Source organism: Pelecanus crispus, chromosome 3, assembly GCF_030463565.1.
Source record: "Pelecanus crispus isolate bPelCri1 chromosome 3, bPelCri1.pri, whole genome shotgun sequence".
Classification (NCBI taxonomy): domain Eukaryota; kingdom Metazoa; phylum Chordata; class Aves; order Pelecaniformes; family Pelecanidae; genus Pelecanus; species Pelecanus crispus.
The window spans coordinates 70539362-70557351 of NC_134645.1; the positions used below are offsets into that span (position 1 = coordinate 70539362).

General features: G+C 36.8%; 1 protein-coding gene across 1 annotated transcript in view; it reads right to left on the minus strand.

Moving 5' to 3' along the window:
- The window catches only part of LAMA2 (laminin subunit alpha 2), a 290911-nt gene that overhangs the window by 106696 nt on the left and 166225 nt on the right, over window positions 1-17990 (minus strand). Inside the window, exons 25-31 of the mRNA XM_075707711.1 lie at window positions 15808-15987; window positions 14824-15012; window positions 14493-14731; window positions 9659-9776; window positions 5156-5290; window positions 4392-4516; window positions 857-943 (exon numbers count right to left, since the gene is read on the minus strand). Coding sequence (XP_075563826.1) covers window positions 857-943; window positions 4392-4516; window positions 5156-5290; window positions 9659-9776; window positions 14493-14731; window positions 14824-15012; window positions 15808-15987 — 1073 coding nt within the window. The remainder of the gene's footprint in view (window positions 1-856; window positions 944-4391; window positions 4517-5155; window positions 5291-9658; window positions 9777-14492; window positions 14732-14823; window positions 15013-15807; window positions 15988-17990) is intronic.

A 17990-nucleotide genomic window follows, 5' to 3' on the forward strand; every position in this document is an offset into this window, starting at 1 on the left:
GCACAGTGTACTACAATGAATACTTGGCAAGATTGTAAACAAACTATGTATGAACATTCATTCATGAACCATTAAAAAAATCTTTGGCGCTTTATGACTCAGTATGCATTTGTAGAGGGAAAAATATTGCAAGCTGTCCAACAAACCAAAAACTTTTAACCAGGACATGGAACAGTCTGGATGGAAAGAGTATGCAAAAGTGACTCCACACTCCTAACAGTTTTCAGTTAAACTTCTGCTATACCATGACAAAAAAGTTTCTACATTAGCAATGTTTGGTCTATGGACCCTTTTTTCCCCGACTAGCCACTTGCGTTTTGTTTTAGAAGTGAAATCTCATAGTAGACACTTGCTAATTTTGATCATCTTAATCCCACAGCATTGCTATGGATGGGACAACAGCTGCTGTTTAGATTATTAATTTGCAATTTGGTCATTAATATTTTTAGATCTAAGTGTCTTTCACAGTCAGTGCCCATGAGGACACAATAGTCACTAGAACAAAGGGTATGAGTGACATCAAGGCACACTGTAAGCATGGTATGCAATTTTAGACAAATTTCATATTTTTTGATTTAACTTCTGAGGCCCAGGGGAAAAAAAAACCCAGAAATCAGAAAGTAAGACTAGGAGAATTTCTGTGATATAAATAACACTGATTATCAATTTACAGTGGGTGTACATAAAAATTGTATTATGGCTGAGTTTTAACAACACATAAAGAGGAAATAACTTATCTGAAGGCATGTATTTAAACATTAGTAAATATATTTCTATAGTATTGAAAGACATTGCTCTCCTTCATGTCTTGCCTGACTTTCACTGTCCCTCTTTCTTCTTTTTCCATTCATCCTACCTTTCACAGTACTGGCCTTCATATCCAGGTGGGCATGCAGTACACCGGTAATCACTAGGTCCTTCCGCAACACAAGAAGGACTAAAACTAAAAAAAAAAAAAGGAAATAAAAAAACTTTTTCCACTCTATTGCATCATTTTGCTCTAGTCAGCTGTGCGGAAGAGCCCATGTTAAGCTCCACTCTTATGTAAATGACAGCATTTTCTTATCTGTTTATAAACACCTGTGGGAGATCCCCCTTTCTATTAAGAATTTTGTGAATGCCTTCCTGTGATACTGGCACAAGTTAGACAAATGCTGGAAGGGCAGAATCAATGAGGGTCATATCAGAGGGGATGGAGTCAACAACGCCCATGCTTGTAGGCTTGTGTGATTGAATGGTGCTGTCACAGTGATCAAGAAAAGGTAGTAATGGGAAGGATGTGAAACAAAAGATAAAGAAACTGAGCTAACAAACATCCAGCCTTTCCAGTTCAATTTAATTTTAGCTTGAATAAAAGGAGATAAGCCAGGAAGAGTTTACTCAAAGGTAAGACATACAGAGGGAGAAAGGAATCAAAGTCACAGCCATGTGGAATCTTCCGAAAAGGCAGCGTCAGATGATCTTCTCAAGGACATACTGAAGAGAAAAGACTGGCCTACAGAGAAAAAAACCCCTAAAAGCTACCTTCTTCATGATCAGGGAGAGGTTGTGTTTTAATCATAGAAGACACTAGATTATTTTTACTAAGCCATGACAGATGAAAAACTAATGACTGCAGTGTGTACCTATGGGAACTTTGCAAAGTAGCATGTTGCTGGAATATTAGTGCATTAGGTGTCTGCACAAATACTTAAAACAAACAAAAAGGGTAGGTAGGGGAAAAGAAACACCACTAAATATTAAAATGGTGCAATACTGTAAAACTTTCAGCTCTTTGTGGAAGAACCAGAAAAGCACAGAGGTGGCTAGTGGTGAGCCCAGAGCTCCTTCTTGGTGCAGTACAGCCAGAATCCTCAGCCAGCATCCTACTCTTAACTTGCTTATAATGCATTAAATCAATAGTGCTTGAAAGAGTATATATAATTACACTTTTCCAAAAAAAAAGTAAACAAATTGATCTATTACTCACAAATTAATTATCCAACACATTTTCAACTCTATAAAAAAAGATCCACACCCCCAGGAACAACTCATTCTCTCTGTTCTTTTTTTTTTTTTCAGCTCATCATGTTTGAAGCTGACTGCTGATTGTACAGGAGTATAAAAACAGTATTGAAAACCTTAGTGGAGTTTTGTAAAATTTCGTAAATAAAAATAATTGCACTACACTAATTCACAAATACTATCATGTCAGTCATGACATAATAAGCTAATGAGATAGCTCATTAGCTATCTGCATTTCATGCAGGTTATGATTACTCAACTACCATACAATAGCTGCAGGTAGTTAGAATTTTTTGCTTAATAGTATCTTGAAGAGCTTTCACTGAGCTGCACAACACACACAAATCCAAGGTGTGATACCCTCGTTTTCCATCTAATTCTGTAGCTTTATGGAATGGATCTATCCTACCTACACCTATTCTAAAAGTTAGGCATGTAGTCTAAGCCAACTGTTCAGGCATCCTCTATCATCACGGAAAATGGAGATGCACAGACGGGCATATACGCACATTTGAAACACCTCCTCCCCCGCTGTCTCTCCAATGGTGCTTTCCTTCAGTTTTAACATGGGTGAGACGTATAGTTGTCTGTCCCTGCATTTGCTATACAGGTACCAAGACTGTTGATGGCTACAGCTAACAGAAGCAGAAAACCCATCCATGACGTCTACAGACATCTGAGTTGAGGTCTATAAAACCTAAGCAGTTCTGTTTCCAGACATGCTCCCATCTGACTCCTGTCTTGACAGCACTAAGAAACTGGATGACTATCTCATGATTAAGTGTATTTACTAATTTCAGACTCGATGTTATTCACTTACGTCCTATGAAGGCTTTTGAACAAAAAGCCTCGTGATCACTTTTATGTGAGCATGACACAAAAGGCCATGACAACATCCGCAGCCACACAGGCTGTGTGGCTGCATGAGGTATTGGTGCTTTGCTTGCTTTCCCTTCCTTAGGCAGCTCAGCAATTTGAGTGCGCACCCAGGACACACGTACCACCTGGAGTCCACACATTTCTCAAGTGTAGAGCATTTCAGTGACACCCACTTCCTGAGTTTTATGTTAGCTTTTAGATAAGATACTGAGGTGATTTCTGGAGCACAGTGTGGAGAATATGTCTAAATTCTTGTGGTGAAGGGTGAAGAGTCCTGCTCATTTTCTGATCCGACACCTGTATTTCTGGGTAACCAAAGGTTCTTAACCCCCAGAAAAAAAATAGGATCGAATGATATTTTCATAATTTCCTACTTTCAGTTGTTGATGTGCAAAGCTGAGAAGCTTGGTTGATCTTGTTCTTTGCAACTTGAATGTCCTTTCTTGATACTAGTAGGTAGAACACATAATCAAGTCGTAACAGGAAACGTTCATGAAAAAGGGTAGAACTCAGAAAAACTTGCAGTTAAGACCACATTATAACTTTCTGACATACAGTGTATTTCTTTAAGCCCTTTTTATAATTGTTTTTGTTGTTCTCAGTTTGGTATTTATGAGGTTTGGAAGTCTTCTTAAAAACACTTGCTGTGGATGAAAGATCATGATATCTTTAGCTACTGATGTTTGAGAAAGGGATCCCTCCTTCAAAACAAACCTCAGACTACCCCAAAATGATAAAATGAAGAAGAAAGAAGGAAGAAAAAACCCTCTCAGATATACTGGCTGAAATACTCACTAAAACATCCTAAAGGTCAGACAGCACAGAAAAATGTTTTTAAGGAACAATTCCAACCTTTCAGGAGAACAATCATGAAACACAAACCTTTTCAGAGCAGTACTACTGTATGATTCCAAATATCATTAAGAGCCTCTCAGCAAAACAACAAACAAATCTCAAGTGCTAAAGTATCATCTGTTGGGAACACATGCGGAGACATCGTGGCAAGGCTCATTAGTACAAAGCAACCAATAAAATTTATGCTGCAATAACTATATTGCTTTTAAATTATTCTATCTTTCACAAATTGCCTAAAACTCATGTAACATTAAATAAGGAATCAATAAATTCCACAGTGGAGCAAGAAAGGCACTCTAACACATTTATACCAACATAATATATGAGCACAAGACTTTTTACAGCTCTCTTGTGGCTGTATTGTACTTGAGTTCTGCTCTAGCTTCATTGGTGAGAATACCTTTATAACACACATTCATTATCTGTTGAGTATTGCATTTTCTAGCACTTATTAATTTGTTCATCACAAATTAGCAAGGGAGCGATTTCCAATTTTTAAAGGGTGATCAATTAGCAAAAGTAGGTATGAAATTTTTAGTATGGCTTACATGATGCCTTTCTTCTGTAGCTATCTGAAAAAGGACACAGTGAGCCCAAAATAAAGTTCTTGCTTGCTGGAAAGTTAATTCTGCATCATGAGTTTGCTTACTTACTTGTTACTAGAAATGGATCGGGGACAAGCACAAGGCTGACAGTCATCTGGAGAGCCTTGGACAACACCATAAAATCCCAGTGCACACCTCTCACAGTGGTCACCAGCAGTATTGTGCTGACAATTCTGCAGAGGAAGGAGACAGAATGAAAGCTGTATTTGATAATTACAAGAAAGCAGACAACATTTTGTTTCCAGCCTCAGGGATTCAAACTTATTTTGATTCATAATTTCTCTCTCCCTGATATGATTCACAGTGGGACTGCTTGCTTTAAGCATCTATCAAATGCCTGCCGAGTTATATACGGGTTTACAAGGAGAAAGAATGGAGGCCTGTAGCTACCCAGATGTATCCTATAGAATTTCTTATCCCATTCATCCTTCCTTCCCTCTTTTGTTCCAGCCATTGAAGCAGGAGAAAGAAACAATTAAAATTCAGTCTTACTGTATCAGGTCACACATATTACTACCTATAAGAGCAGTGTTGTGTTTATTGCATGACACATGGTAACAGCGCCTCTTTAGTTTGCAGCTATTTAGTCTTTTTACACAAATAGTAATTCAGTGGCAATAAAGCACTGCATAATCTGAACTCCAGAAAAACAGAATGGAAAACTTTAAATGTAGATGGTTTGCTTTTTTGACCCCCCCCTTTCACTTTGACACTTAAGCTATTTAAGCAAAATTAGATTAAAATAGTCCTCCATTTTTTTAATGAATTTTACTTTAAGATTAACCTAGTGCATAAGTTCAGAAATGTAATACCTGACAAACTGATGTTTCAGGGTCACACATAGTACTGTGTCCATGACACTGACATACAACACAGGCACCTAAGGACTGAGCAGGTGTCCTTCCTGCAGGTGAAGATGGAAGCCTATAAAATCCTGGAGAGCATGACTGCCAGAAAAAAGATGCAGAAGAAAACAGATCATTACAGAGTGGACTAGGTATGGGGAGCACTGCAAGCTCATCTTTCCAATCACCAGTTTTTACAAGTCGTGAAAAGAACCTGACAGGCTTCCAGCTGTGTTATGAACAATATACAGTACTTTACAGATAACAAGAGCCAGCGCTAATTGGAAACATTGCTAAAAATCCCTGGAGCACTCCACTGGCACCAGGCTTTTCATATTACAGCTTGAGAGACCTTTCATTCAGATGCAGAACACCTCACTGTTCTCACTGTGCATCAAGCATTATTCCTTTCATGTCTTAAGAATGAGGTTTGTTTTTCAAAACAAATTTTTTGCATGGACTGTGGAGAGCAAGCGTAATTCTGTTTCCTTTGCCCTCAGTGAGTTTTTCAGGTTTGACAAGCTAATATCTGCCTACATATTGCCTGATAACAAGCAAAAACCAAATGATAATAATAAAAAAAATGGCTGCATGGCTGCATTATTTATAGCTATATAATTTAAAGACCATAAAAGTAAAGAATTCAAAATATTAAAGTTTTTACATGTCTTGGGACTATTAGCCCCAAATCAAATTTATCTATCACTAAGTCTCCTCTACCCCAGCTTGGTAATAAAATTTTGAGAGCAACCCAAAAATTACTAGCAAAGCTGACACATACAAAATCAAGCACTTGATCTTTATTTCAGGCTTATTATGCAAATGTATGAAAGTGTCTGCATAGCTCCCAGAAAGCACACAGCTATGGCAGCATAAAAGTACAAACAGGACCAATTTGATAGTTCAGACCATTGGGGGTAAGCGCATACAGACAAGTCACTCGTCCCATGTATAAATCCCACCACCTAGTGGTGCTAGGAGCCTATGAAGGCTGTCTGATGAGGTCATTTCCTACTGTTGACCACAATTTCTGCTTTTGGGAAAAAAAGTGAATTGTACACTTTTCCAACAGCAATAAAATGGACGCAAAATAAAACAAAAGAGAATCTGAAGTAACTTTTCATGATCAAAAGCAGGATTCTTCAGTCAAGCACTAGCTGACATCCTAGATTCTATTCAGACAACACCACTCTGACAGTATTACAATCATTGCCAAAACCTCCAGGAGTCTAAGTTATGGAAAAAGCATAAACACAATTACTTTCTTTAGAATCACAAAGAAAGTAATCTAACTCAGTTCTGCTTTTCCACTTTTATTTTGACTTAGACTACATTAAGATCCCTGAAGCACAGAAACAGTCTATCTGCATTTTCATGGTTTGCGAAGAATTCAAATTTAGATAAATAATCGCAAATGAAAGTAATTTCTTTTCTTACTACAGTTTCCTAATTTTTTCCTCCCTCTCTATCCCCAGAAGAGTCCTTGTCCAAACATAGCTTTGCAAGTTCTGAGTAACTTTAGGATTGCGGTATAAATATATGGTACATCCTCAAACAAATCTAACCTCTAACTGTTTTTTTCTGATAGGCTGTTGACACTCTTCTTATCTATTTTGATCTAAGCATTTCTGAGATGAAATGGGACACAGACAAAAGATGAAGCAGACTACATTTTTCATTACTAGTTTGTAAGTTTTTCAGAAGTAACCATTAGGGAAAATCTTACCACTGTTTTTTCAGCCTGCTACTGGATTAAAAAAAAAAAAAAAAAAGATATAAATGTCACTTCTAGTAAAAACTGCTGTGCACATAGTCCTCAGAATGCAATTACAGGATAAATCATGAAATAGATACATATACCCTGTTAGCATTTGCTTAAAAAATGCCTGAGTATCAGACGCTTTTTTTCCTGCTGAAATTAAATAAACCTTCACAGAACACACCATAACCTTCGCTGAGCACGCTAAAAATAAACTAAGTTATGAGCATGTGAAGATTGCACAATTAAGCACAAAGTATGAAGGTTGCAACTGAGACATTTATTCCAGCCCCTGGTGGGTGCAAATTAAAATAAAGTTCTAATGACATTATATATTTTCCTTCAAAAATGCAATTTGTTACAGTAATTTAAAAAAAATCTGTACTCCTGAGCAAATGCTGAAGCCCGTTAATTTCTTGTATGTGTATTTACACACATCCAGGTGTATGCTCTTATCAAAATAGTGTGCAAAGAGAATTATTTCATTCACTTCCTTGCACACATTTCTTACGAACTCACTGTTCTGTTGTGTCATTTGGTGCGTAACACGAACCTGTACAACATCTGAAGGGAGCAGAGTTCTTGCAGATAGCAAGGCATCTTTCCCTTCATTTACTCACTCCAAATTTTCTTCCACTGCTAGCTTGGGGGAACCCTTTAGAAGACCCCACTTAGTCAAGATGTCTGAGGGATTTGCAGAATACTCGAGGTATTGTTCCCTGCTACCTCCACCTAGCAATTGCAACAAAGGCATTTGGAATTGCTAGTCCTGCTTAATAATAAAAACACGCTGGTTTGCACACAGAAAAACTGCCAGTCTCATCATCAAGAGCACATACAGTCAAAAATACTAACTTCTATTCTGCAGTCAATGTATTACATCTTAAACACTTTCTCTGGTACCAATCATAAGATACATTTTACAAAAGCATACAAGTCAGCTGATTTTCTATAAAACTTGGGCATTCAGCATGAAAATATTTAGATAAGCAAAAAAAAAAAACAAAACAGTACATGTATAAGGACCACCAAGCTCGCTTAGTTGGCCAACACTTTTCTCCCAGTGTTCAATGAGTTAGAGATTCACCAAACTTGAACGGTTCAGGACAAAAGTTTCCATTAATATCAGATCTATTTTATTTTAAGACACAGTGATTCACCTGCTTCTAAGAATAAAGCAAAACACACTACTAGGACCGTGTTCCAGAATTCCTGCTCCTCTTTACAAGCAGCTCCATCACTTTATATAAGGGATAATGAAATTTGATAGGAGGCAAGCTTTTGTGTATGGACTGAGCAAGATCTTCTTATGGGAGTCCTATACCAGCACTGGAACAAGAATAATTGTGGGGGAGTAAAATGGAAAGATATTTGCCAGAACTCAGCGGCCCTTTTCAGTGTATTTTCATAGATCCACTTGGATAATTTATAAGTATTCAGAAAACTGACAGTTTGAACATGCGCAGTAGACATTCCCTAAAGCTTTGAAAACATCTCCTTCCTTGAAAACATGAAGCTTCTTTCATGAAGCACAGACATGCTACAGAATGGTTCTCATCTACATTTTTAATGCATTTGCTGTGCTACTTTGAGCAGTCAAGCATGCGAAAAAAAAGCAAAATGGACAACTTTCATCCTATTAGTGTTGGTCCACAAAGGCACACTATTGGAAGAATTTCAAGAGGAAAGATCAATGTGAGGAATCTACAGGTTCTCAACTATGAACTGCCTTTTTGACCAACTGTTCAGAATGTACTATTTCAAGTTTTGCTTTTGAAATGACTTCTCTTTTTAAATTTTGTTGTTATTTGAGTTATTCATTATAATACCAAAATTTAAGAAATCAAAATTGAAATGCTGTTTGGCTTTTTTTAAAAAAAAAAATTCAATCAGTCACACAGCTCAAAGAACTATTAAAATTTTATATGGAAATTTAAATGTCAAACAAGGCAAACTTAAAAATCTGGAAAGCCTTTACAGAATAGAATTTTAAAATTCTACATGGCTCTGTTTAGAGTGCTTGGTGCTACAATTTTAATAACATACTTTTAACTTTTTCATTTTCCAATTTGTTCTTTTACTTTATTTGGTGAATTTCATTCAACTGACAGATCTTTTTTCAGGAATAAGTAGTATGTAACCTTTAATTATTCACTATTACAAATGTTAATTTGTAGTTTACTTACAACTATAAATAATTGATAGAATCAATTGGTTTTTTTTTTTAATTTGATATAGAGGTTTCCTGTGTTTTTCTTTGCAGATTCTGTGAATCGCGGTCATGATAAAATGATGCATACAGTTCAGCCTTTTGGAAGATATGATATTGCAACTGTATTGTGTATTATGGCCTCACCATAACACGATAACATAGTTCAATCTCTTGTACATAGTACATCTGTCCAAAAAGGCTTGATCAGTCAGCATCAGTCACACAATTCAGCCTCAGAGATGCTGACCCAGTAAAGCTCACTTTCCTGCATTCTAAGTCATCGCCATAGTTTCAGTGGCATGTTTGTCTAAAGCAAAAAAAAGTGTTTAAATTCCTTGCAAGAGAGATACCTGAGAGAAAAAAGAATGTAAGTAATTAAATTAAGGGAGAGGTGTTGCCAGTTAAATGAATACACACTCTAATTACTTATCACACCTTACTAATGAATGGATCAAAGAAGGCATAAAGACTCCTACTGGAAGTCAGATTAGTACTGTACCTCACAAGACAAACCAGAATAACCCAACGGGCAGTCACATTTCTCAATCAAGTAAGCCTGAGGAGTCATCCCAGACACAGTGCCGCGTTCAGCAACTTCCATTGAGATCTCAGAAATCCTGAAAAAACAGGCACAAACATCTCTAATGAGATTAGTCAAGCAGTAACTCAAACCAGTTAGTTCATAGTCAGCTGGCATGGGAGAAATTTGGGGGTATCATGGGTCGTATTTGGCTCTTTTGTAAGCTTCTTGATCTACAGGAGACAAACAGCACTATTTTTGCCTCTCCTAAGGAAACAACAAAGCTACTATCACCTCCAGTCTCATCTTCCATTTCTAGGCAACAGTATAACTAAATTTTCTCTCCTGCTTGATTCTATCTCTTTTTTTAATCTCTTTTCAGCCAAACTATTAACAAAAGCCATATCTGATTCTTCATTTGGAGGGACTCATTAAGAAATTGAAGTCACGTACTAAATGCAGTTCCAATTTATGATTCTTATAGGTACAGCAATAAAATTGTTCACTAAATGAGCTTTTAATGAGGCAACTATTTAAAAAAATAAAGTAAAATCTATCCTCAGCAACTAAAGCAATTTAACAAGCTCTAGAGCAGACTTCAAACACATTGGACATTTGCCTTTTAGCAGAAATTTTAAGATCTGTAGCCAGATACCCTTTTTTTTTTTTTTCCTTAGGCTTATTTAGACACATAAACAAACAATTTAAAGCAAACAAGAAATCCTACTACAGAAGCATCTGCTAGTATCAGAAAGGGATATGTTTCATGGTAGAGCTTCTGACATTTTAACCTACCAAACATTTGTTTGATTGTATTAATAATAATATCCTTGCCTCTCAACCATTACCTGTCTTTCCAGCATGCATGCTGACCTGCCAAATAGGCTTGAGTACATCACCGACAAAGACAACAAACGTAATATCTAATGAAATACACTTAATCCTAATGTACCGCAATGCTGTTCTTTTAGCTTACTTCCTTATTCTGGGGGGTTTGTTAATTTGTTTAAATGATTGCTATGATCTGGAACTGCTTACTGTCTTTGAGAAACAAAAAGGGTAGAAGAGTGTAAATTTTAAAGCTTCAAATATATTGCCAACCTAAAAGAAAATGTTGAAGAACGTGTGACTTGCTGAACTAGCGTATGTTGATAATGCTGCTAGATTCATTAAATATCTCTGCACTGGGCTAATGCAGAGGAGCTCACAGAACTGCTCAACTCCTCCTCATGCTCATCGTCCATTCATCTACTCCCATACCTTGATTAGTGAGTGACTGGGTGACACTCTTCTTCTGCACATTGGCATATAGGAACCAATGTCAGGATGACTGCAGGAAAAGCAAACGCCCACTGCTGAACTAAATGAGAGCTCTGTGACTGAGCTTAGGTGACCAGACCCATACATCTTGATACCTTGTGTCAAATCCCCAAATTATCTAGTAACTTAAACCCTGTGCTCCCTTCTTACTACCTGAAGAAAGGGGTTCAGGGAAGCAGGGAAATTGAACAAAAAAACCCCCAGCAAACAAAGCCAGGTCAAAGCAGAAGACTGAACATAAAGGGGGCAAAACCATTCAGATCTGATATGTCCATGTAAGCTTACATTGAAATCTCTGTACATTTAATGAAAAAACAAAATGAAATCTGCCTCCCCATCATCTTCGAGGCTGAGGCGATGGTCTGTGTGCTGCAAAAAAACCTATTTACTGTCAGAAAGCTGTATTTACATAATAATATACTCTGGGACCACAAAGCTACCTGTTGTTTGTGTGAAAATGCTACTTCAGGAAGGTCAGGCTTGGTTGATTCTTGGAACATGTCTAACAGGCAGCAGTCCAACAACTGCTACCTGATCAGTGTCAGGGATATTGAAATAATGCACAGTCAAATTGAAAGCATACTTCCAATTCAAACTAATTTATTATCACAGCCCAGTTGCCTGAAAAGCAAAACAAAATCTAATAAAAGAAATGTTTCAATTTAGAGTGGTGAATGTGAAAATGAGGGCAACAAAATGAACAATATAGGAGAAAAATGTTTGGCTTTGGATTCTGAGCAGAAATCTCTAAATCACTAGTAATGCTGCAGCTTTGAAGCAGAAACAACATTAGCATTGCTGCTAAACTATATAGCTAATACAGCACTAATGCTAGAACTAGGCTATTTTTATGCTTCCAGCTGCTGCTGCTGCTTTGGCTTTATTTTAAAATGCTTTTCCTGTAGTTTATCACTTATCTGCAGCTTTTAAACTCTGCAATTGAAATTAAGGCACTATTGAAAACCTTAACAAATTTAAGAAGACTTCATATATAATATTTTCCTCCTCCCATCCACAGTTTCTTTTGCTTTATACTTTTCTACTATGCACAGTCAGGTAGAAAGAGAAGCTTTACCAGTTTAGGACAGGGCTCTTATTTAGAAAGCACAACACACTCTATTTAAACAAATGCTTTCTTATAAGTCACTTAATTCAAACATATGTTTAAAGTTGAGCATAAATATTGTCCTTTAGAGGGTCTCAGACTATTTTTAATAAAAGCCTTCAATTCTTATGCAAGCTAATATTCCACTAACCTTTAAAAACATTTTGGGGGATTTATTTTGTGGTCTTAAGCAAAACTTCCTCTGAAATCAATCAGGGTGCTAACTCGGAAAAAAAAAAAAAAAGTATTCCTGCTGTTTATTTTCTACTTAAAGTCTCAGATGCCATGTGATGAATGTTACCTATGTAACTAGACAGATCATAGAAATCTATTGTAACATAACCACTTCTAAAATCAAATATGGTATGACTTCAGATGGAGAGTTACCAGAAAGAACAGATGAACTCTCCGCTAAGTCCTGCTGTCATATAAAATGCCACATTCTGAAATGCGATGCTGTAAAAATGCATTTTGGTTCTTTAAGTGCCACCTTGCAAACGTGCCCTGAAATGGTCCTGAAAAGTCCTCCTCTGTTCTGTTATATGCCTCATTACTAAGTAGCCTTGATAAAATGGTGGTCTGTTACAATGCAGGTCTAGTTCAGTCACGATGGTCGTATGCATCTCAGAACAAAATAATGAAAACAGAGGTTCATTTTCATAACTTATGCTGCTTGAGCTGAGATAGTATTCAGTTTTTGCTTCCACAGCTGAACTAGGATCTGTAGTGCATAAAGGAAAAGGAGAAACAGACACAAAACATGGATATGCTTCTCAAATTTTCCATGTTGCACTGGAGTTACTTTCCTATCTCTTTCCACAGGAATTCCCTGTGCTGGTAATACAATATCCTAAACTGACTATGCCAAAAATAAATGAAACCAATGTAAAACGTTTATGGCATCTGTTGTTAATATTTAGCATCTAGCCAGTGCAAGTTGGATGAATACTTTCTGTAAATGATATACTTTAAACAGAGACAATAGCAGCAACAACTATGTTTGCTGTCACACAATGCTGCAATGTTGCATTCTATCTGCCCCTACTATTCACCCCCATAAACTCCAAAGGTCATGTTCTTATAGACCTATTTGTGACCTAGAAATCTAGAAATAATTTTAGCCTGTCACTTTTATGACAGAATCACAGAAAGGACCTCTGGAGACCTTTGGAGTTTATCTCCAGTTAGTCGTGTGTCCTTGCTATTAAATTTTGCTTGCAAAGGATACTGTGAATTTGTTATCAAAAACTTTTAGGAATAGTTTATGTAATCTATTCCAGAACTTCTTTACCCCCAGGAATTTTTCTCTCATGTCTAATGTGAATCTTTCTTGCTGAAGTTTAAGCTTGTTTCTTTTTTGACTTACCCAACATGGCAACAGAGAACTGATTCTTTTCTTTCTCTTTGTGACAACATTTTATGGATCTTAAGGCAATTTCTAATTTCTAAATAAATCTGGCTCTTTACAAGTTCTCTCACAGGTCATATTTTCTGACCTGTGATAATGTTCACTGTTATCCTCTGAACACTTTAATACTTTTTTTTCTTGAATTCCAGTAACCAAAACTTGACGCTTAGGCTTTACTAGTGTTGGGTGGACGTAAAAGATTAATTTTTTGCACTTTTCAGGCTGTATCTCTTTATACATGCAGCTAGAATGTTAGCATTCCTCAACAAGAATATCATTACTGAATCATGTTCAGCTGGTGGTATGTTGTAAACAACAGAGCCCTCTTTGAAGAACAGGTAACTAAGCAGTTGTTCCTTGTTTGTTCAACTGACTATTCCTTTCAAAGTGTAAAATCTTATGGTTGACCTTTAGGTTTCAGCAGATTTTTGTATTATTCCTCTCATCTTGCTGTCTGATGTCCACTTCAAATTTAGTGTTATCTTTATTTCATCATCTAACTTATTAATGAATAAATTGAATAGAAAATGTTGAATATGTCTACCCCTAATATATTGGATTAAGAAGCATTTCATTAAAGGAGTACTCTTTCATCTTTGACTTTTTACCTCATTTCCCACTTGCATGAGAAATTTTGTTCATATGCTAACATTTATATTTAATTACAGCATCATGTTTTCATAAAGTAGCCATTCATTCAATAAATATTTTTGTTTGTTTCAGGATGTGTGTGCTTACACATGTTTTCTGTTCTCGGATCCTGGGAATCCTGAAAGGATTTCATTTGCTTATTGTGTTTTAAATTTTCCATCGAATAAAATTTCCCTCTCCTGCATCTTCTGTTATGCTGAATGCTAACTCCCTCTGTTCTTCTCAGCAACCGCTTATAGCTTATACTATGAATAAAAATTCTGCTGGGAAGCTCTATCAGGTTATCTGTGACTACTGCACTATTTCAGACCACTGCATGACATAGTTACCTGCTCTGCCTCATGATATTGCCATGAGTAGCCTTAATAAGAATGTAATGAACGTCATACAACACATTCAGGAAGTCTTCCCGGGATACAGCTCTACTTGGTCTTGAGTCATCTCCATAATGCTTCCATGTGAAATCTGCCTGGGACACCGTCCTGTTGACACCTGGGTCATCATGATAATATTCCCAGGGCACATTGTTTCTGACTCTTTGGTCATCACCATAATATTCCCATTCATGCTGAAAGACAGTAATACAAAACCAGATTATTAACAATATTAAAAAGAACCAGGTGCTTAAGTTTGGGGAAAAAAAGGAGATGGAAATGTTACCTCTGTCATCTCTATCTCGTGCCTTGTCAGCTGCCCAATCAGAGGGGCAGCCATATGCCGGACAATAATTCTTGTATGGGTGGCAGGCCCACCTCTTATGATGACTTGAGGGTAGTAAGTAGTAAAGCCTGTCTCTTCTCGTGCTTCAAAGTAGATTGCGTATTTCAGTTTCCCTCCATAAGCAGTCAGCTAACAAAGCAAAACACAAAGTACAAAAAGAAATTTCATTTTCAGTTAGCTAAAAATAAATTCCTGGGCATATGTAGGAGCTAGATACACTCTGCACCTGTGCGCAGTCTGATGAATGTGCGTATGGTAGAAAATAGCAATACATGCTTGCAGAACTGTCTGGGGACAAGGGCTGTGTTCAAAAATACCCATCAGCAATTTGTTATTGTACTACGCTAAAAACAAAATGTTATCTATTTCTTTTGTATGTGCCTTGGTGTTCCCCAAAGTTTGTGTTCAGAGAAAGAAACATCTAAACTTTCCCAAGCCAAACCAAGAAATATCAAAAGTGCAAAATAAATCGTCACAGAGGCCCATAACAATATCCAAAAGGAGGGTTATTTCAATCATTTTCTCCTGTGTAACTTACAAAGATCGGGCATTTTTTTTTTTTTAAATGGAGAGAAACAAAAAGTTACAAGAGGGTTATATTAGATTAATGCAGCTTAATTTTTTAAATAACATTTTTATGAGAGAATCTATCTTGTGGGAAAATATTACATGTTACTGTCTGTAAATATATATATAAATAAATAAAAATGCATATTTTAAAATAGTGTTTATGTTACAGACTTATGAATTTCCATGATAATGGAGTAAATAATTTTTCATAATGGAATGGCATTTATTTTTTTTTTAAGCACCACTGTGTGATGACATAGTTATTGGAAGGGAAAAAAGGCATTGCAAAATACAAATATAAGATTAAGAAAATATATAAATCCATGTCAGTATTCAGTGGAATTTTGTGTTTACCTTTCGTCCCTCAAATTGCTCCGGAAGTCTCCAGTAAACAGGTTCTGACCGAAGATCCTGCATCACCTGTTCTATATTGGCTACTATTTCAGGAGGCTGGAATGCAATCCCTGAAAGAGTGCTGCGCTGAAGTTTTTCATCTACCAGTGGTAGAATCATTTGCTCTGGCTTCAAGGTTACCTATACATAATCAAAAAAATCAAGAAGAAAATCAAGTCTATTTTTCCCCATGAAGTGTTAGTCTTTAAATTCTAACTCTTTAAAAAATTATTTCTAGGTAATTTCATTTCACATCATGAGCAATTTGTCACAAAACAGTCTTACTACTCTTTCAGGTATAAACAGTGATAATAATGACCTCCCCCTCAAGCCTTTTGCACCTTGTCCTCAAGTTAACAATGAACTTACTAGCACTGGTTAAAATAGTTTCATCAACAAGTGATCCCAAGAATTTTATTGAAGCGATTTTCATAATGCTATTTCAGTCTCAGGCCTCTTCTGTTCGGATTGTGAGAAATGTACCTTATGAAGAAGCATACTTCTCACCAACACTTATTATACATCACTGGGGCTGTGGAACACAGTCCCTGATCCCTTGGTACTTTTACGCAATAGTCAAGCTAAGTGTTCTCCGGGCATTATGCGGAGAGTGAGGGCTCAGGGTTTCTGTAACTCTAAATTCAGATTTGATGAAAAGTATAAGGATGCCACTTAGGTACTTGTAATTTTCTTAGACTTGTTGAAAGAGTCTCAATAGCATTATATAGAAATTATTATTTTGATCAAAAACTGTAATAAGAGTCTTAGTAATTCTGTGCAGATGAAAGTATCACAGGAAGTGTGTGGGGAATGCAAAGGGCTGGTACCAAAATTGCTTTCTCCCAAAGAGTGAGGAAAACGAAGAAAACAAATGCAGAGTTATAGCTCTAACAGTCATCCCATCAACATGCTGTGCACAAGATAGGGATCAGGTAATGAGGAACCAGCCAAGCCCTGTACTGTACATTTAGAGCACTATGGAGTGACCAGACATGGAAGCATTCCTAACATTGCCAGCCCTAAGTGATATTTCCCAAGCTCCTACCATAACCGTATTTTACTGTTTACTACTTTAGACATCAAGAAAGTTGGCAACACATTTAAATTTCAGATCAGCTTTGCCTTATTGTCATATAAGACAGGATTTGCTTGTTTAAACATGTCTAATGCCATTTCAAGCACCTGAGAGTATCTGAAATAGTCACTAGCAGCTGGCAGAACCCAGTCTTGCTCCGTTTACAACTCTGAATCAATTCTGAAATAGATCAGAGTACCAAAAACTAGATGATACGCAGACATACACTTGTTTAGATATGACCATAAATAGCAAAGGAAATTAATCAAGAGACACAAAATAATCAGGAGGTTTAAACTACGTTTCTGCTTTGTGCTGCCACAAAGGTCAAAGCACAATTTTCCAGAACTGTTTCTGTCATGGAATTGATTAAATTTTATAACTTGTCAGCCTTTTACAGCCTTTCATCTCCAGCCTACCAACATCTGATGGGCAAAACTAAAATAATGAGGAAAAATTGAGGCAGACCATGATAAATCACTTCATCCACTGGGAAGGGAAAGAGGTGCTATTGGATTGAACAATGAAGCTGAGAACCGGTGCTATTCATACCACTTCAACAAGAGATATGAACTCTTTAGTAAGAGATCACACCTTGATTTCAGCCTAAAGTATCCTTATCCATTTGATGCTTGTGCATGACAAGTCAGGGGCTTTGGCTGATTTGCATTAGGCGGACATTCCCTCTATGCTTTCCAGCAGAGACATGATTGACCATACATGGGGACTGAACTAGTCATTTGTCATTAGAAATAGCTCCTCCAGAATGTCACTGAGGAGCTCGCACAGCATCGATGGACAGCAGCAGTCTCAACGTGTGTTTTGCGCTCATTGTACAGACAAATGAAGACATCCAGTCTGCCTTATTTGTCAGTCCAGCATAGGTCCCAAGGCCCTTCTCCATAAATAGGTGGAGAGCTCTGTGTTTGCTCTGATGGATTATACCCTCCCATTCTTGGATTTAAATAGAGCTTTAATAAGCTCTTTTTTTTTTTTTTTAAATTAAAAAAAAACCCAAAACAATGAAAATAAACAGATTAATGGAACCATGGTAAATCTATGCTGGACT